General features: G+C 35.1%; 1 protein-coding gene across 3 annotated transcripts in view; it reads left to right on the top strand.

The window, feature by feature from the left end:
- The window catches only part of LOC139985350 (ras-related protein Rab-37), a 173,603-nt gene that overhangs the window by 41,180 nt on the left and 110,601 nt on the right, over nucleotides 1–21,822 (top strand). For all 3 annotated transcript variants that reach the window (XM_071999729.1, XM_071999727.1, XM_071999728.1), the window contains one exon: nucleotides 7,219–7,476. In XM_071999729.1, the coding sequence (XP_071855830.1) occupies nucleotides 7,219–7,476 (258 nt within the window). The remainder of the gene's footprint in view (nucleotides 1–7,218; nucleotides 7,477–21,822) is intronic.

Here is a 21,822-nt window from a genome sequence, read left to right as displayed (position 1 = left end):
GTCAACTGCTATTTAATACAAGTTGCATGCTTTTCACTGTTTTTGTCTTTTGTTATTTTATTGTAAGTCAGTAGTTTTATTTCTACTATTCGCGTCTTATAACGTAAACTGTCAAATAAAGTAAGATTTGTTCGAATTTTTCAATAGATATAACGAGTAGGCGTTCTGATATTTATGGCCGCAGTGCAGGTATCAAAAATTTGTCAGAAGTGGAATAAAATATCTCTCAGAGTGCACTGTCAACAATGCGTTAATGGACTGCGAATGTTTATGCAAATTTATATTTTTACCGACATAAGGGAAAAGCTGGAACCTGAATACAAAATCACTTTCATTTGCTAAATATTATAAAGCATACTATACTTTGCATATGTTACACATTTGTGTATGTATAGATGAACCACCATTCAAAAGTATTCAGCTATTTGTTTATTTTTGATAAGATATATTTTAATTAGAAAATTACAAACCAAACTGCAATGATTTGCTTCTACGTAATCATCATAGGTATATGCAATACATAGTATCTGTATCATAATTCGATTCAATTCATTTTCGGAAGTCAGTAAGCGAAAATAAAACTGATGTTCGTAATTGTTCTACCTTACAGAACTACTTTGTCAGTTAGCGAATCCTTCATCTTCAAATTTTTGAGTTTTTGAATTACAAATCAGATTAATGTTAATTAGATTCCTAATGTTAATACAACTAGCGATACTTAAATGGCAAATATATATACCATTATATATAGTAAACACTAAAACAAATTATTTCTATGTTTTTTAATATGTAGACAATACGTATCTATATCTTGGTGATTGCATAAAAAGGCAGCAAGTGTTGCTTTCAGTTATTAATTTCTCATTAATTTGTACAGTCTGGTAAAATTCGCATATTGTTACTATAAATCATCTAGTATATACTTCTGTATATATAGACATTACTTTCATCTCATATATTTTTGTACATGTAGATACTATTAGATCGTAGGAAAAGTGTCTTTCTTTTACAGACACGTCTTTTACAACGACGCATCTTTATACAAACATGAAACCTAATCTGTCGAACGTTGTGATTTTTATTTTGATAAAACAAAATGGATCATACGTAATTCGATAAAATAATATAAAACGGAAATTGTTGCGCGTTATTTCCTTATAAAACGAAAGAAACTTTCCGGACGACCTAATACTTTTATCTCATACATTTTTGTACATGTAGATACTGACATTTATCTCATATATTTTGTTACATCGACGTAACTGTCCATAGGTCACTGAACGCTAGTCTGTTTTGCGCGAAATGATTATTAGCACGTGCAATACTTTTGACATTATGTAATTTCAACATTCAACGCGAATGCTAACTTTATTTCATAATACACAGCGTATATTCATAGATGATATTTCATAGTGTAAAATGTATATTTTAATTCGACTAAGTATCTTACAGATAAGCAATAGAATCAAAACAGGAAGTCGTTATCTACATTCTAACGATCGTTTAGCTCAAATCGAGCAAGTATCCGCTGAATTATGGACAAGAGTGTAATTTTTGCCACGTAGAGAAAGAAAGAAAAGGAAAGGCAAAGTATGACAGAATAAACGAGCCATGACGATTTAAAAACGCGAACTGCTATCGGTTATTTACTTGCTGCAAACTTAGTAAAAATTCATTAGCAGAGGCATGTGGTTTGGCATAGAAGTACGAGCACCGACACGCGAGTTCGTAATTCTTCGCCCTCCATTTCTTTTCGGCCAACAGACCGCCCTGTGTCGAGCCGTGTCGGGACTTAGGGGTAGTCCCACCCCTAACCACGGCTCACAACGTTCGTGCCCCATGAATTTATCATGTTGCTCCTGATAGAAGCCAGCTACCGATTAGGTAGGCCGTATAAAGCGAGAAATTAGCATTCTCGAGGGAGAACCGAGCAGGATCGTGACGCGCCAAGCGTTTAGGAACGGAAGCGCCACGATTGGATTAAATTATTGCAGCCTCCAGCGTGATTGATCACTACCGCTCTCCTTGGGACGATGAATTGATTAAAATCAATTTTAATCTTGTCTCTAAACTTGATTTTATGCTGTTCGATATTCTTCTAAAAGATTTCTTTCTGCTACGAACTTGAACGTTTCAAGTGCTGGTTAAAATTAACAACCAGGATAATTGGACATTTTTTTGAACTATATAGAGTAACTGAAGGATAAAAGTTAGGTGTGAAGAAAATGAAAGTGAGAAGAAGGAGGAGACAACCTTTGGTTCTCGCATTTTAAGGACTTTTCCGCACTGTTATAAATGTATAATAGAATTTCTATGAGAAATTAGGAATTGATATTTTCATGGTTTTCACGCTTCTAATATTAATAGTAGTAGATAGGTATAGTAATTTTAACGCACAGCAAGTAAAATAATTTTTCAACGTCATACAGCTTCCTTTTCTTAAAATTAGATTATCATAAAGTTGTGGTATAAATATTCCCTGTAAAGAACATGGAATTTTTTATTTGTTAGAATTCTCGTTCTAGTTTCTGCTATCCTGTAATTTATATTTAACGATAACTCATCGAAAAACCGAAGCTAACGTGGAAGCTGAAATTAAGGTACAACTTTATGGAATTAAAATCATAATTCCGATATCGTAAGCCATGGGTTAATAAACGAGTCCATTTAATCGAAACAATATTATTTATTGCAAGTTCATTCGACCAATTACCGCGTTAACCAACACCGTACCGATTTATTTCATTCTATTCCATCTCGATCCACTCACTGTGACGTTTTAATATATAAAATCTCGAAATACGGTTGTGGAAACAACAAGATGTATCGTGGAGGAATGACGATTCGTGGAGACACGTATCCGACAAGGTTTCGTTTCTCGACCACGCCACGGAAATTAAATTTTCCGCAAGCAGATCGACGGACGACGAATGAAAAACTTGTCGCAAAGTAAGCAAGTTCTCGGGAAATCGTCTCTGTGCGATCATATCTATTCGATTGAGATTTATCGACGACTAACGAACGTTCGTATAACCAATAACTAAGCAAACTGGTTTACTGATAGCAACTATGCGAACGTTTTTGCATCGGAATGTTTAAACACGCAAGTGTGAAGTTTGATATTAGTGTAAAACCAGTAGTTTCGGTTAGAACGCGTAATAGTGGCAACTAAGAGCAGCGATAATATAGTATTCATACAGAATATAAAACAGTGTAAATTGTAGTATCGAGTAGAAATAATGACAACTCCTAAATATTACTATTACTACGAGTTAAATATATACTTGATAATATATAGAAATAATGCTGCATAAGAACCGAATAAAATTGTAGCACGTATAAACGAGTGGTTGAAGTTAATAATAGCATTCTAATGATTATAAAATAAACTATAAAAGTAAAAGATAGTAGCGTTGCATAGAAACGGAAGTGTAAGAAATAGAAATATATAAGTTGATGAATACAATAATAATAAAAAATTCTAATGTAAAATTTCATTTTATTAATCTTTTGCTTGAATAATTATTGAGAATAATAGTAATTTGTAATAGAATTGAACAATTTTGAGTATCGAACATACTATTATATATCTATAGCTTGGCATTACTATCTACTTAATGGTAGTATATAGTAACAATTATTGTAAATAATAAAATTAGTAATAATTTTAAATATCAGATACTCTATTATATAGCTTGCCAGTAATATTTATCTAATAATAATATTCTCAATTGCATATTATTATACAATTAAATTATGTTATTTCGTATTCACAGTTGCAAGTGATTAAAAAATGGAACTAAACACGTGTTGTTTTATCGTTCACCACGATGTTCTGAACGTAGAATCGATACGTTTCTATAGCAGAGGACGAGAGTCATGTATGATTTATGGAAGTGTTCTGGTTACCAGGGAGAGGCGTCGAAGAAATCCGATGTAATCTCTCTTTCGCGCTGAACGAGCTTGAAAGTCGCGTATGAATCTTTCAGAGACGTTGTTCACTTTCTTTCCGAGTTTCTTCGACGAACGAGCAAACTAAGCTCCAACATGTTTCAATATAAATGCTTCATTCGCCATTTTTCACCCTCTACTTATTTCTTTAACGTTTATTTACGGAATCCGCGTAATTTTTTCTTCCTTCTAAATCCTTTTCTATTCGTCGTTACAATTATAGTTTTATACATTTGAAGCGATTGCTCGATCCTTAGGTATCAAATTTTTAGTCTTCAAAAGTCTGCTTTGTCCTTAAAGTTGTTTTAATCCATTCGAGCTTTCATATTTCTCGCTCTGTTTCATTGAAAATTAAAATATTATACCCACCGTTCAAGTCAGAACGTTTAAAACACTTTTTATAGAATATGCGGATTATCTTATAAATAATTATTATATAAATTTCTAGAAGATAGTTTATTAAACGAAAGCTTTATTCCTTCGTCGTGATAATTGATTATTGTGAAAATTTTTGTCGTGCTATTAATGCAACATTTTTTATTCGTCATAAAATATGATAAAGTGATGGTCCCAGCTGTGCTTTTCTCAGCAGTACCTTCCTAATTATTCTCTCTAATGAATAATGAAATTCACTGACTCAATGTCCATTTTCCTAGGAAAAGAGGAATTTTAAAGTTTCAGCTGTAAAAGACTCTGTATAATGTCTATACAGAAAGATTAATATTTAACGTTTATAACAGTTAATAAATATTAATAATAAAATAAGATTCAAAAGTTTGTCCCTCAAAAAATTGTATAAAAATTGACGTACGAAATAAAACGTTTAAAACCTCCAAATAACAATTTACCAGAACTGGTTCATTTATTATTGTGCAAAATCGCACAAAATGCAGATAATATGAAATGCCTTTCGGCATAGTGTTTTCTATAGCACTTGGCAAATAGAGCAAGGTGCTACCTTTTAAACTGCATTCTCGAAAATATGAACTTGCATAGAGATTCGTAGTCTCATTAATCACTGGACTGGACTTTCATGCAAATTCATGTGTTTCATTAATTAAAAAAATAGAATCGATGTACCTACTTGATATTTCAGGAAGCTCCTGGATTAATTTTTTATTATATTTAACATACCATGCTCGTGCTGCATAAATTTGACTCTTCTAATTTCCCATAAACGCATAAAATCCACGTCCATCTGTTAATCCATTAATCGTGCAAAATTCCATTCAAATGTCGACTTCGTTTCTTCGCCTCATTCTCGCAGCTTCGGTTTCATCAGCAGTCATCATTAGCGATCGTAGCGAGTACCACTATCGCTTGGCGTTTCGCTAATTGGCATCTGAAGAGATCGCAAGGCCGCGTCGCGTACCGATGGAGATGTCGACCGATCGAAGGACAGTTATTTCAACGGCCAGACACAGCAACGTGGTTGCGTGCGTGCTTCTACGAACTGGTTTTCTCGGTAGCTTTGATAATGCGACAGCCGTGCCTCGTTTTGCTGAGAATTATCGCGGCCCTCTCTGTACCACGAGCGTTTCTTCGCCATATACGCCGCCCCGGCACTGGCCGCGTCCTTCGGATTATAATAAAATATTAAGCGACCGGGATCACCGGTGCGGGGAGTCCGTCTTTCGATCGAGAAGCGACGTCCTCGTGAATTGCTCGTGAATTTACTATACCTATGGCGAGGACTGGGGTGAGATCTGTGTAGGTGGTCGATATTCCCAGTCTGATAGCTGGTTGGCCGTGAGATTTGAGTTAAAACATCGTTAACCGGACAGATTACGCGGAAACTAACGCATGTGGGCAGCGTCTTTTAGTTTACGCGAAATGTTTCTCACGTGGGAAATTTCAAATGTGCAAACGGATGATCATTCTTCAGCAACCTGAGTATTATTTTCAGTTGCAGCCTTAGAGTCAATCCCTGAGGTCTTTCTGTTTAATTTTTTTATTTTTTATTTTAATATTCGTACCGTCTGAATCTGAACCGTATGTCGAAGAAGCATCATCTTCCGAATCATTAGTATTATTTTTCGGATAATTGTATAAATTTCATCGAGGATTTCTTCTTCGTTTAAAAATATCGAATCGATAAAATATCTATTGGTTCGATGAATTAAAGTTTTTGTCGATTGTAATTTAATTTAGAATAATTGTTCGAATAATTTCAAGATTGATGAACATTGCATGAGTAATGTAGATTTATGGTACTTTAATGCTCAAAAGTAGAGGATTTCTGTTCATTTGAAACGCAAGATTCGATGAAATAGATTTGTTAAAAAATCCCCTGTAATGCGATATAATTTAACTTTCGTAACGTTATAATACGTGCGGTAATTATCAACTTCGTTTTGTAATTAACACATTCATTTATATCATCGATGTACTAATAACAAGTACTAGACTTGATTATTTTTGCATTTTAATGCAATTTTATCTACTCCGTGAAGAAATGAATATTCATTTCACAATATCTAATTCTTATTCACTTTCAAAGCCTACTATAAATATGCAATGCCGTTAAAAAATTATGAGAAATGACTGACTTACTAATTTGCTATAGCGCAGAAAAACATCAGATTTTCACATTTAAATAACAAAACTGATAGATAGAATTTTCATAGAGCGCTATAATATTTGTACAATGAATTGCCTTTACTACCATCGAATAAAATTAATACTACGATAAAACATCTGTTATCATAAAGCAAATATCCCTACATCATATCAACAATCTTTTTATTTATTTCAAAAAATTTTATGTCATACACATAGTATATTATGAAGGGGAAAAGAAAGTGCAAAGGATAAAAAGTAGCAAAAACAGCGCAATTGTAGAAAAAGAGAGTTATAATTGACAAAAACAATTAACTTATAAATAATAATATTATGTAGACGGTTATCTTCAACAACATGTTACAATTACTACAATCAGGTTATTGTTAATGCAGTGTAGTTATCATACAAATTTCCAATATTCTATAAAAATCACACTTACTCGTTTAAATGACAGAGCTCGAGTTTAACTTTTGGAGAATACTATAATTTACATCACGAATTTCCTTTTCTACCACACAATTTTCACCATAAACACAATACGATGAATTATTATTAATTTGTTATTAAAAATCAGATATCTCCGTATCATTGCCACAATATTTTTATTATCAATCAAACCGCAAAACCGCTCCAAAAAGAAGAACTATATCAATGGTGCCATAATTCATCGCGTGTTCACGTTTCCGGTCGATGTTTCATTCGCAGATCATGATGGGCGACGACAGCATGAGCGACGACGTGTTCGAGGTGGAAGACGATGTCTCCATGGCGGCTTCCAGCGGTTTAACACCGAGGTCTATGGGCCAACCTTTGACCATGACCCCTTCGCCGACCGGATATCGAGACTACAAGCCTCCAGCGGAAGTATTAGACGATAACTATGGCTACTCGTCCAGAGACTACGATAGTATGAGGAGTAGCCTGAAAAGGACCAAAGAAGAAGATTCCGGAATGGCGCACAAGGTGAGTTCTGTACACTTTTTCAATAACTAGCCGAGATTATAAAATAATTCGTGATTTTTAAAGTAATTTCTAAAAATTATCGATATATTTTTGTGGTATATTTTTTGACATCCTATATGTTTATTTTCTGAGAGGATATACACGGGGAAAATGGAGTTTAAATCCGGATCGAGTTGTATAGAAACGCGAACCTTCTTCGATATTATCTGGCGAACGGATTCGATGAAAATGGATTTATAGAATTCGTTTTAAGATCGTTTGGAAATTTGGAGACCTTATGATTAAAATGGTATGGCTGGATCGAAAGATGAGACATTTGAAAGGATTTCGTGATGGAGATTCGAAGCTGTTTTGAGATGGTTTCTTTTAAAGGTTTCGCAGTTCCAGTAATACTACGTATTACGATAAAGTTTCCTAGAAATTGAATTATATTACGACGTAATTGGAACTCGATAGGGTTTCTAAAATCCTGATATATTCTCATAATCCAGGAAATTTCAAGCTACGAATAATTGCCTGAGTGTATGTTTTATTTGACGAATGAAGTTTCAACCACAATTTTCTTCTTCTTCGCCACACATACAAACTTTGTCAATAAAATAGATTTCAGAAAATTGTATGTAACACACATAATATATCATGAAGGGGAAAAGAAAGTGCAAAGGATAAATAGTACCAAAAACAGCGCAATTTTAGAAAAAGAGAGTTATAATTAATAAGAACAATTAGATTATAAACAACAATATTATAACATCGTAATTGTAACAAATGTTGCAATTACTACAATAAGATTATTGTCAAAGCAGCTTAGTTATCATACTATAATTAGTATTCAAATACTTTTGTGTGCCACTATAAATATACAGCACCTTCGTTTTCATGATATTACAACACTGATGAGAATAAGGAATCAACGACGACTTCACGAAAGTCCATTCGCAAAATAACCGACTTATCTCATAAATCCTTAGGTCCTATTCTGCCTCTTCTGCATTCAATATCCACGAACATATCATACAACTCTCCTAAAACACGTCTAACACTCTGATCTCCCGATATCCTTACCATTGCCGACTTTTACTTTAAATCTTCTTCCCTAAAACCTGTGTCATGTACATCCGTAACCAGCTTACATCCTGCACACTCCGTTTCTTTCAAAATCTATTTGCCCGACGTCTCGCCATTACCCGCCGATGCAACATCCAACGTTAAGTACACGTTAGCTCTCGCGTGGATATTCCGAGTATTCCCGGCATGTATCCAGCCGAGGAAAAAAATATTCACCGCAAGAACGTCGTTTGATATTCATTACCGGCTCATTTGCATGATGGATGGGACACAACGTTTCTCGGATGTAGCAGCAACAAGGTCAGTCATGCCTTCGTACCAAGGTCAAGCTGGCCTCCTCCCCGTGGCAAGCCTGTGGAATAATGATCGGGAATGCCCGAGGATCGCTGGTACGGCCCCCAACACGATCCACTACGTCCTTCCTTCGGCTTCTTCCTTTTCTTTTCGGCTCTGCTCTCGACAGGGAGACCCGTGCCTATCCCTCTTCCATCCTCGATTCGTCTCGTTCTTCTTCGTCGAACCACGACCCCGTTCACCGCCTCTTTCTTCTCAACGTTTTCTTTAACCATTCTTCTATCCCTTTTATGAATATCCTATCTATCTGCGTGTACGTGTTTTGCTTGTCTTTTGCCTTCTGCCTTTATGCTTGGCTTTTCACACCAATTTCATTTTTTCTTCCGGTTACATCGTTTTGTTGTTGTAGACGACTTTGTGGGTTTTGTACCATTTTCTGGAGATTTAAAGGGACTTGAGGGGATGAGAATAGTAAAACGGCAAGTATAAGCTTCGATCGAGGAATCTGAGTTTGGTGTGTCTTATTTATTTGCAAGTAGGTGCTATTTTATTTATTATAACTGAGTAGATTGTAATTGAATAGCGACTGTGTTAGAAATTTGTATTTACAAAACGATGGTTTAAATTATGGCATAGATAAAACTTGTTAATATACAACTATGCTGAAGGATAAATGTAATTTAAAATAATAATCTACATCGAATATTGCAGCTTTATTGAAGATAAGAAAACATTATAAAACTTTAGGGCGGTAGTTCCATTACTATTTGCCTATCATTCTACAATTCTCTCTTGCGTCTCAAATGAAAAAAAAAAAAAAAAAGAATAAAAAGACAAAGATCTTCACTTCTAATAACCATTCACATAAAGTACGTATTATTATATAATTCTCATTTCTAATGCCTGGAACTGTCTCGATCTTTTTCTGGATATTCCCAAAGAAATAAGATACAATTTCTTCCCTCTTATATTACAAATAAAAGAGAGGAAAAGCAAACTAGCAACCATCTATAGAGCACAACTATATAAATCCAATTCCTAATGCTTGCAATCGTTTCGATCATTCCCTTGAAAAAGGAATAGGATACAATTTTCCCTCTCCCATTTGAAAAAGAAAACAGAAAAATCAGTTCTAACAAGCATTCTCTCAGAACACTGCTACATAAATCTCGAACCTAATGCTCGCAGTTGCCTCGATCCTTTCGTGGACATTCCAAACGGAACACGATACAATTTCCTGTCTGCCATTGCTAATAACAAAAAGGAAAAAGGCAGCCTAACAATCATCCGCTAGCAATCATCCATAGAGCGCTACTATATAAATCTCATTTCTAACGTTTGGAATCACCACGATCGTTTTCTGCACGTTCCAAAAGGACTAGGATACAATTTCCTCTCTCCTATTTCTGATGAAAATAAAACAAAAAAACCAGTTCTAACAACCATTCTCTCAGAGCATTTCTACATGAATCTCAATTCTAACGCTTGCAATTGTTCGACCCTTTCGTAGACTCTCCAACGGAAATACGATACAATTTCCGCTCTTGCATTTCTAATAAAGCAAAAGACAAAACAAGGGAAGAAAAATCAGTTCCAACAGCCATTCTCCCACAACGTCGCTATATAAATCTCATTTCTAATGCTTACAATCCTGTCTCGATTCTTTCGTGGACAGTTCAAAAGGACTCGGATACAATTTACCCTCTTCCATTTCTAATAAAGGAAAAAGACAAAAAAAGGAAGGAAAAATCAGTTCTAACAGTCATTCTCCCACAACGCCGCTATATAAATCTCATTTCTAATGCTTGCTCATTTCTAATCCTGACTCGATTCTTTCGTGGACAGTTCAAAAGGACTAGAATACAATTTGCTCCGTAACATTTCTAAGTAAAAAGAAAGCCAAAAGAATCAATTCTAACAACCGTTCTACCACAACGCTATCATATAAATCTCATTTCTAATGCCTGGAATCGTGTGGATGCTTTCCTGGCCGATTCGAAAGGAATAGAAAATAAAAGCAGATAGGGATTTTACGATCGACCGGAAGCGATATTCCGATTTGCCTGCGATTACAATGTGTCCGGCGTTTTACGATCAGACGGTGCGGAACGGTTACTGCCCCGATGCCGCGTCTCTCGAAGGAGATCTCGTTTTCTTGTGAGTCGCGAGATATCGTTCCGCGGTGGAGATCGTTAGTCAGGGCTGGCTCGTGCACGGCCGATTCTTGCACGCTTTCGCGTCGAACTGGTTTCACGTTTCGAACGAAACCCGCGTTTATCGGGCTCGGGATCGACCGCGGTTCTCTGCAACCTCGTATCGATAGCAGGGCCGATCTACGGTTTTACGCGGCCGTTCCTACGGCGTCGATTGAATTTTAGAATCTATTTCTGAAGCCCGGTCGATGGACGCGTAGTATCACGAATGAGTATCTGCATGGTTTCGTCGATTCGTAGTAATGGTATATGAATAGAATTTAGTATGTTCTTAGTATAGCAGATTCGGATATACGCTATCGGCTATAGTTATCAGGGCATCTGCTGATATCTAGTACAAATTGGATACCTTTTATCGCTTCCATTTTCCAGTTATTTTACTACAGATGTGTTGTTCCATTCGCATTAAATATGTTTTATGACGTAACGTACCTATTAAATGAAGTAACATTTGCTCGAATTTTCGAATAAGTGTGCTAATACTTACGATCGGCAGTGTATATGATTATGATAAGAGGTAAATGTATAACGATAGCATTCGACTCGACTATTTCTCCAATATGTATATCATATTATGGGGCATATAACATCATCTATATAATATTGCGAGGGAATGCAAAGTAAGATTCAAGTAGTTTTGAAAGATTCTATTATAGTAATTCGTGTACAAAACTCGAATAGATCGCAACGTTCTACGATAAAATAGGGAAATAGATTTTATACGAAAATTATCCGAAGGTTTTCTCTATCGTTGTATTTATCTGTTCGTAGCGTAAATAATGTAAATTCAATTAATTATGGAATACAAATTATTGGAAAACAAATCATATTATGAAAGAGCTAAATAAATACATCTGTCGTTTGGTTATCTTTGTTTAGATTCATTGCTAGAAATATCAATAGAACCTATTCCTCCTATGACATATTTTAAATACAGAGGGTGCCTGTATTTGTATACTATGCTTAAATTGTATCAAATGATATATTCAGAAAAGATATTGATATTGCAAAAAGGATTATTTGTAATTTCTAATATTACCTTCAATTTTCTCTCACCATCTTGACTTTTTATCTCATTTTGCACATACCAGTCCAATTACAAAAGGCACATGAACACGTTATATTTCTACTAATTAGTCTAATTGTATTATTCGCTCCAGTAATACTATTCACGAATCTTTGCTGATAGCGGTAATTACCGATAATTTGCTTTATCTCTGTCGTCCACATATTTCCTAATCAATTCTTTTATTTACATTCAACGTACCGTCAACATTATGTTTATATTAATTAAACATTATTTATCGACCCGATACGATGTAAAGTATTTAATCATATTCATACAGTGCAAATTCTATAGATTCTTAAATTCTTCTGAAGAAAATAGCAAATAACGTCTGAAGAATAATTAGCATCAATATCCAAAACATCTAATGAATACCTTCATAATACTCTAAATTACATAACATAAATATGATGTACTATAAAGTATCTAATAAATATCAAATCTTCGTCAAACAATCGCTGTGCCAAAAATTGTGAAAAAGTCTGCACTACGATAACGAAGGAAAGAGCATCGTTGGAGGTGCATGATTCGCGAAGCGTTTTCAGGATGTCACGGCAATTAACGAGGGAATCCTCGGGGTCTGATTCGAGGGAAGGAGCCAGAACTGCTCCAGTGATCGGCAGGGCGAAGTAAAACCGGTAGGGGGTCCACGGTCCCGAGCCGGTTCTTGCCTCGCATTTTCTTCCAGCGAGTATTCACTCCTATAAGGGATAATTGAAGAGCTGGGTGCGCTGCAACCGGCTGTACTGTTGCAAATCTTTCGGCAAGAAGGGAGGCTCGTGCACTTTACAATCGATTCGAGAAACCACGTTCCTTTTGTTCTATTTACTATCAAGTATCTTTCGGATACTATGTGGTTCGTCATCGTCATGACCGGACTGTGGATATTTATACAAATTCGTAAATACTTCGATGAAGCGGACAATTAAAAAGATGGAGCTCAGGTAGAAAATTGCTTTACCTATTAAATATTATGAAGCTTTGGATATTTTCTATATATCCTGTGCATATATTACGTGCATTCTGTACATTTTTGCATTTTCATATTTCAATGTATCAAAATTCGCAGTCTATGACAGTGTTAAACGAATTCATTGCTTCTACTAATCGATGGATTTTCTGATGTGCAATTGTCTAATGCTCACAAATTCTTGAGCTTCTTAAATCTGAAACTTTTCTGAAATTTATTAATCTCAAACGTAGAGCAACTGCAACTTTAGTAAGATACACGCGTAATGAAATTCTCGAACCATAACGTGATTTAGTTTTTTCTTATGATACGTATGATTGATCGATATCGAGCCCATTTTGTAATTACAATATCCATTTGTGCAATAAGTATCCATACGCACAGTACAATATAAATCAAGTATAATTCAAGTATAATTCTAAAAGATGCAAGGAACATTTTTTGAATAAAAATATTCCTGGGTATACGAGATTTTTTTTTTCGAATGACCAAGTTCAACGCTCGATAGCCATATATGGACCATTTATTTTGAAAATGGTGCAAGTCCATTTTTTATTATTTCGAGAAAATTAAAGGTTGGCATATTAGTCAATTGAAAAATATAAAATAATTATGTCAAGTCTGGCAATGTTTCTACTAATTCAACAATATGTAATGTCATTATATAAATTTCTTTTAGACGAATTTAACTAAAATAATATATATTTACGAGCTGTAAATGGACTTATACCACTTTCAAAATAAATAATATTGCATAGGTAAGTGTATTTTCGACAGAGAATTAAAAGATAATTATTTTTTCTTCTCGCGCAATTTCATTATCTAAATTTCTTTTAGAATTTGACTAAAATAATATATATTTACGGGCTGTAAATGGACTTATCACTTTCAAAATAAATAATATTCCATATGTAAGTGTATTTTCGACAGAGAATTAAAAGATAATTATTTTTTCTTCTCACACAATTTCATTATATAAATTTCTTTTAGAATTTGACTAAAATAATATATATTCCCGGGCTGTAAATGGACTTATCACTTTCAAAATAAATAATATTCCATATGTAAATGTATTTTCCACAAAGAATTAAAAGATAATTATTTTTTCCTCTCATGCAATCAGATAGGTAAGAGATCCTCGTTAAAGAAAATCCATCGCCTGAAGTAACCGCCATAGAAGGCTATAGACGATTAACCTAATTCAGACCTATAAACCATTAAGAGGAACATTAAATTAAAGAGCAAACAGCGTGGACCAACGAACGATCTTCGATCAAGTGTATATGTTATTCCAAGTGTTCATGGTTCTCCAGGTTCGATCAATAGGCTGATTCACAGCACTCGACACAGTAGAGAGGTAACTAGACTGTGTGGGTGGATTAAGAGCACAATTGGCTATGGTCGAGTGTTTGAGCCGGACGGTGCTACTACTGGAATATGATTAAGTCGTTGCTCGATACATTGCGTCGTAGTGGTATTAACGTCGAATCCGGCTGATTTTGACCATTCATGGGGAAATTACGTGTTTCCGGTTGCATCGTACGCATCGATCGCGTCTCTGTATATCGAACACTGAATTTCAAACGACCACAGCCAGAACTTGCAGCAAGTTTGTTGATCTTTGGTATTAGCAAATATTAATTCTGAACTTGACGAGTATCTAATTTGTATACTTAATGGATTTATTTCTAATTTATTCTAATTTTAATAATTAATATTTAATAATTTTAATAATTATTTCTCATTTTTCTTCTCTGTAGTTTAACTTAATTATCCGATTTAATTTTTCCTTGATATATCATTTGTATGTCGATCACGTCATTATTGATGCATATTGTTGTCACGTCCCGCGACCCGCGCTATCCGTACAACGAAAGTAAATTTGATAAATTTTCTAAACGTTTATTCGAAACCGTGTTTACAGTATTTGAAGTGAAAGGCAGTTAAAGCCGCTAAAGCTATATCTTGCGAAAACTCATCTAACTATATTTTTATATTATGTTTTTATAACGATATTAAGACAATTTAAATTGTAAACAAATTCGGCAGTTGCACAAACGTTAACATTTTCAAAAGAAAGACCCCGACGTTTTTTCATCTCCGGCGGATATAAATGTAGCGACTCAGAGAAGTCAATATGAGAATATTTACCGTTCGGTTATCGAGTAAATTAATTACCGTTCGTCTATCGAATATTATAGATTAATTATTCGTTCGTCTATCGAAGAGCTAGTTATCATTTTGTCTATCGAAGAATCATCATTTGTCAACCGAAGAATTTTATATCCGTCAGTCAATTGTCAATATCGAAACCGAGTAAGATTTCAATAAATCATTATATATTGTTAATTTACTTTCGAACAATTTTAATCTTCTCCCGTGCCAGTATTCCCGCACATAACAGGTTAGCCTAAAGTAGAGCTTATTGCCAGTTGCATTAAACGTCAGTTGACGCTACCTTCTCATCAGCGACTAAATAGAACGTAACAATTGTACCATTCTAATTTTCAAAATGCTGGGAACTAATGGAAATTTAAATTTAGAATTCTGCAGCATGTCTAACACAACTAAAGAATATTTCCTTTCTTTTTTAATTTAATATTATCTAAATTTCGTCTATGATCCTCTGTAATCCTCTTACTTCTCCTGTAATAGAATCAAATGGCTGATACAGTTCACTAATAGTATTGATCTATCCTATGATACACATCAACCAAAATCAATTCTAAATCAAATTGATCCAATTTGAAATATGAACGCGAGCACGAAGAAGAAAATCAAGTTCTCTTAAACTGGAAATCTGAAATCACCAATCTTATTTATTCTCTAAATCGAACTAAATCATTGTTGATACAATCGTTAAAAGCCAAGTTCTTATGCCCACGAATCTGAATTAACCAATCTTGATCACGTTTCTTCTTATCTTCGCCTGATCTCATGCTGAATCAAAGTTACCAATTTCAAAGGCCAATACGATCATCAGAAGCAAACCCGATGTTTCTTAAACAGGCAATCGCTTTACCTGCTATCACCATGAATTTGTACCAACCATACAACCATAAATTCACCTAATCTCACGTTAAAACAGACAACCAATTTCGAACGCCAATACCGTCAGAAACAGAGGTAACGTTGGTAAAAAAATCGCTTTACCTGCGATCGTCACGAAACGATAAAGCGACAAAGTGCCTCGACTCGTTCGTTATTTGCCAACATCGGGAGGAAACCCGGCAGCCGGAGATGGGAAGGAGGAAAAAAGAGAAGGAAAAAAGAAACTGGAGATCAAGCGGATTTTTTCCGCGTGCACCAGCCTGGAACTCGGCTAGGAACTGCGCTGACCTTAAGCGGCTGTGCATTTGGCGGGCTCGCGCAGTTGCATACAAATTGAGTTAGCGGCCTCGTGGTAATGAAGGAAGACGAGAACGAGCCGACGAATGTACGAGAGGACAGGAGAGAGCAGCGAGCGAGTGTACGCTCCAAGGAAACCGCAGGATTACTCGTATCTTCAATCTGATTATTTTTTACTTTTCTTCCTCTTAAACATTATTTTCATTCCGTTGGCCACGTTAGCGTTTCTTATCTTATTCTCGCGTAATACACGTTTTCTTTTCGATTTCGTAGCTTTAGAATTCTAGATGGATTCAGTGGCTCGAGAAGCAGTTTTGTGTTAGATCTATCCGTATAATTTGGAGTTTTCAGCTGATTTGACCTACTGGGCCAGCTGCGAAAGATAAAATTATATACTGTTGTACGAACAATGATGCTTTTCTTTCATAATTTTTATTTAGTCACGATATTCAGTAGAAAATAGCCGATTTTGAAACAATTTTCCTCCTGTGCTTCGTAAATAGAATTGCGATTAAACGAAAGACACGCGAGTTTTTCTTACGTTTCCCTTTATATTTTAAAGACTATTCAACGTACGTGAAAATTGTATTAAAATTACCTGTGAAATGGGAAATGTTTAATTGAAAGATTGCAAATTAGTAAAAAGTATAAAAAAGTCTACTTTCTTGGTTAAAATTGTCATATAATATCGAAGCCCTGTGATAAATATTACTAGTCATTTCGTCAGCTACCAAATTTTGAGCCGATACATTTGCCAGTCTTTGCACGGTCAATTTTCCAATTCATGAAAATGGCCGGTCGCCTTCTGAATTTTCTGCTATGATGCACGTAGGCTCGGACTTTTCGCACTGTGGCTGCCAAATACGTACATATCGTATTTCTATGCTACACGAGTTGTAAAACAACTGCGAAAAGCACTGGGCACGACATCTTCAACGTTCATCGTAAAATATACCAAGAACTACTGGGTTGTTCGAAAAATTCGTGGCGATAGTTAAGAAAGATATCGCTAAAATTAAACACTTAGAATTTAACAAATCTTCTCTTGAGAAATTGTTCCTCTATTTCGCTAGTGAATTCCTTCGAATAACTTTCACAGACCTCTAAATTATTTTATTTCTTGGCCTTTCGAATAAGTCTCGTAAAGACCGCGATAACGAACAGCAAGATGATATCGTACTCGATGAATGAGACAAATAGAAACGAACATCCGAGCTACAAATTTCTTGGATATTACGAGCTTCAACGTTGTCTCGCTAAAAACTGCAACCTGCTTTTATTATCGAATTTTCGATGCTTTTTGTAAACTCACTTTAGTATCGAATTAAAAGCAACATTTGTTCCAACTTTTTGTTACTTCATAGAAATTTTCAATAAAAACACTACGAACTTCTCGATCAATCTAATACTATGCCAAGCCTACGCTATACCATTTTTGCGTACGTATAAACGTAGAACCAAAAGTACGTACGACATCCATTGAAGTATTTCTTCACTTCTCCGCGAATTACTATCAACGCGAAAAACCATCGAGGAATTTCAGCGGAAAAAGGTTTGTACACCTTATGACAGATAGGTTAGACTCTGGTCAGTTCTTTATCGAAGAGCGTTTATCAATTTACAATTCCCAGTTCGGGGAGGCGGTGCATGGAATACCAATGGATCGCGGACGCGAAAAACGCGGCTTGAATCGTCGGGTTCGTCTGGAAGCAGCCGGTTGCTCGGATTCACGATAAAAGGAGAATCAACCTTTTCGATCGGGCAATGACAGGTGAAACGTGGCTACAAGAAGGGCTAAGTAACCGCAGGGACGTTTGCCATTTTTAGGGACATTATCGTCGCTTCGAAGGAATGTTTTTTCAGATTATGTATAATGGAAATTGTAGATGTAGCAGCTCACGAAAGTATTTGGCTTTTAGAAAACATAGGAAACTTTTTGAAAGTTCGTTAGGACTGTAATGCGACACGATTATCGTGATTCTAATAGTAAAATTTTATACCAATCTGAAAGCGTATGTACAAGTTACCAGACATTTATTGCGAACGTAGATTTGGCGAAAAATTAGCATAGAACGTGAGTAGTAGTTTTGAAGGTAGAATTAGAATGCTACAGTTACATTTCGTGATTTATTAACGTAGTGTGTAACTGAGTGTTCAAATATTTCGGTGAACTAGAAAAATTTACCGAATGTCCAGCTGAACAAATTGTAAAGTACAAATTAAATAATAAAAAAAAATATTCTGGTGAACTAGAAAAATTTACCGAATGTCCAGCTGGACAAATTGTAAAGTACAAATTAAATAATAAAAAAAAATATTCTGGTGAACTAGAAAAATTTACCGAATGTCCAGCTGAACAAATTGTAAAGTACAAATCAAATAATAACAAAAAATATTCTGGTGGGCTAAAAAAATTTGCCGAATGTTCAGCTGGACAAATTGTAAAATACAAATTAGATAATAAAAAAAAAATATTCCGGTGAGCTTTGCCAAGTGTATACTTTCAGTAAATATTTTGTAACTTCTACGTACATTTTCAGATTCGTTTCAAATTCGACTAATATAACCACAATTGTTGTGTCTCGTTCCACTGTTAATGAAATTTCAAGGTGTTTTGCATAATATATACGTAGATAGAAATCTTTTAGAATCGTTAGAATATGTTTGTTAGCTACCGTACATATTAAGTGCGTATTAATTTTTGCGTCTGATCTTATCTCAGGTAACAACATATAATTAGTAGATATCGATAAAAATAATAATCGACGTTAATTAATATGAATGAGAAGACAATTATCGAAAGTGACTTTGAAAATATAGAGAATTTATAGAGGCACTTAAGATAAGTGACTTAAGCTTAGAATGCTTAGAACATGTTTCCAACCACATTCTAAAAGTTTCTATAGATTTTATGAAATGTCAGCTATTTATCGGAGATACGTATGAAACTCGACTGATGCAGACATTTTCCTGTTTCTGTTGAAATACAACGATATTTCACGCATAGGCATAAATACCCTTACACAGACACCCACACAGGCATTTGAACAGGACACTTACACAGGTCATACTCATTACTGTATAGAGAGTGGGACTCAAAATATTTAAGGGATCATGGGTTATTACCTACGTCTAGTCTGAAAGTAACTGGCCAACAATCAACAATTCTTACATACGTTGTTAATTATATCACTCGCTTATATACATCAGGTTCTGTAGTTCTGTTTAATAAACATCACTGAATATTATTTCAACATAAACATTGTGTCTTCCACAGATTATTAATTTTAACTTCAAGATTAAATTCTAACAGTTTCACTTTCAATTTAGCCTAACGTTTTGATCACACTTACGGCTAGAAGCAAAGAATCAAAAACAGAAAAACCTTGCTCCGTCGTACTGTTGAAAATATTAAGTTGGCAACTAAATGATTGCGGATTTTGTCAATACCACCTAATGACAAAATCCGCAATCATTTAGTTGCCGACCCAATATAATAAAAATATCGATCTGTCAATTGAATTGCACCAAGCGTCCAAATACTTGCGCACGGCAGTGCACGTGTTATTGGATCGTGCAATTTATCGCGATTGTGTGGGTGACTATAGCTCTTCGTCAAGGTAACCAGCGAGATTTTTGTGTTACCAGGGTGAATCAATTAGATTTCATTCGCGAATCGGGCGCTGGCCATCCGACGTCCTCGGATCCATAATACATAAAGAGGCTGTCGGCTGGGATTTGCAATTCCGAACGGTTACGAAGTTAGTTTGCCCCGGTAATGGGCGAAGAAACGCGGCGGTCGAGTAATAATTTCGTTCGACTATCGACCACCGCAAAAAGGGGGTTGCAGAGGCGGAATCCTTCTTATTGTTCGCTCGTAATTGAGTTTTTCGCTAATATATTCTGCGAGCGTTCGATCTGGCCGACGCTCTCCTTTCCGGCTTTTTGCCGTTCGCCAGCACGCGATATCCGCTCGCGCTTTTTTCTTTACCGAGCTTTAAATTAGAATCTACTAGAACGTGGACCGATGTAAAGCAACTTTAGATTATACTGTTAGAAAATAGATGTGTGTACATCTGTATCGTACGAGCGAGGAATGAAAAAGAGGAAGACAAAAGGTAAACTCCATGAGACGAAATGTTGAATGAATGCGCAATAAAACAAAATCTTTCCTGTTTGAGATGTAAAAGAGAATAGAATGGTGTTCGTTAATACTTCAAGTTATTATGTTACATGTAAAATAATTATTCTGTTATATATTGTTGAGGTTATTAGATGTATGTGAATACAAAGGAACGCGTGGATAAATTGTAAGGTAGAAAATATATTTTAAATACTGAAGTGTAAATACAAATCGGAATATAATTGAGCTGATCCAGATCCGCACGCTAGCAGTGTTACCCTATGACTGAAAACCCTGAAGCCACGTCGCCTATCTACTGTTTATGGTTTGCCTTCGACGCAGTCTTTTGTCTATACGCTGTCGATGGCTTTAGTAATTGAGAAAACTAAAAGACCAGATGTAGAGTTTTCTTAGAAGCGATGACCGCTTCAACATATATAAATTTTGTATTTAATAAAACGTTATATATTATTCCTTTCACATATACGTTGCATGAAACGATTGGAAGTGGATATGGAATTTACTGTATTAGAATGTAGAGAGAGAAATGAAGGAATTTCACGTTACAAATAGTATTGAATGCGTAAATTGGTACAAAGTATTAGGGTGTTATATACACAGTATTTATACACAGTATTAAGGTGTTAGATAACGAATAATTTAAGGAGTCTAAATCATAGTTATAAGTAGTGTATACCAGTGTATATCGAAGGCCAGGCAAGAAATGGTACTGATATAATTTATAGATTATAAATACATACTATGAAATGTATATTGCGGCATGTTAAATCTTAGGTTATGCATAATAATAAAGTATGCATAATCGTATAAGGGATTAGTAAGTATGAAATTATTCGTAAATAGGAACGATATAAATTACAGACTATAAACAGCGTGACATTAAGCATCAGATTATAAATAATAATAGTTTCTTTTATAATTTGTAAAATAGAATTTCCGTGTATGTAATTAATTTTTGAAAGGAGAGCTGCATTTATGAAGCAAAGGATATGATGGTAAAAGTTGGTAATGATATCAGGCAATGAAAGTTCCACATGCCGCGTATTGCAGATTCTCTGCCATTTTGTTTAGCCGCGATACCAAGCTCGACGCATATTCAATTAACTAACTCTCAAATTGCGTTTGTTCCTTGTTACCGCATGAACCTTATTATTAAATTAATAACATCCCTGGTGTCTAATTTCGAGGAAATTTGGAAGCCAATAGACAGGATGTAACGTTAAACCTTCTCGTATTCATTTTT

The sequence above is a fragment of the Bombus fervidus genome, chromosome 3 (genome assembly GCF_041682495.2).
Source record: "Bombus fervidus isolate BK054 chromosome 3, iyBomFerv1, whole genome shotgun sequence".
NCBI lineage: Eukaryota > Metazoa > Arthropoda > Insecta > Hymenoptera > Apidae > Bombus > Bombus fervidus.
This window is presented reverse-complemented; position numbering and strand designations above follow the sequence as displayed.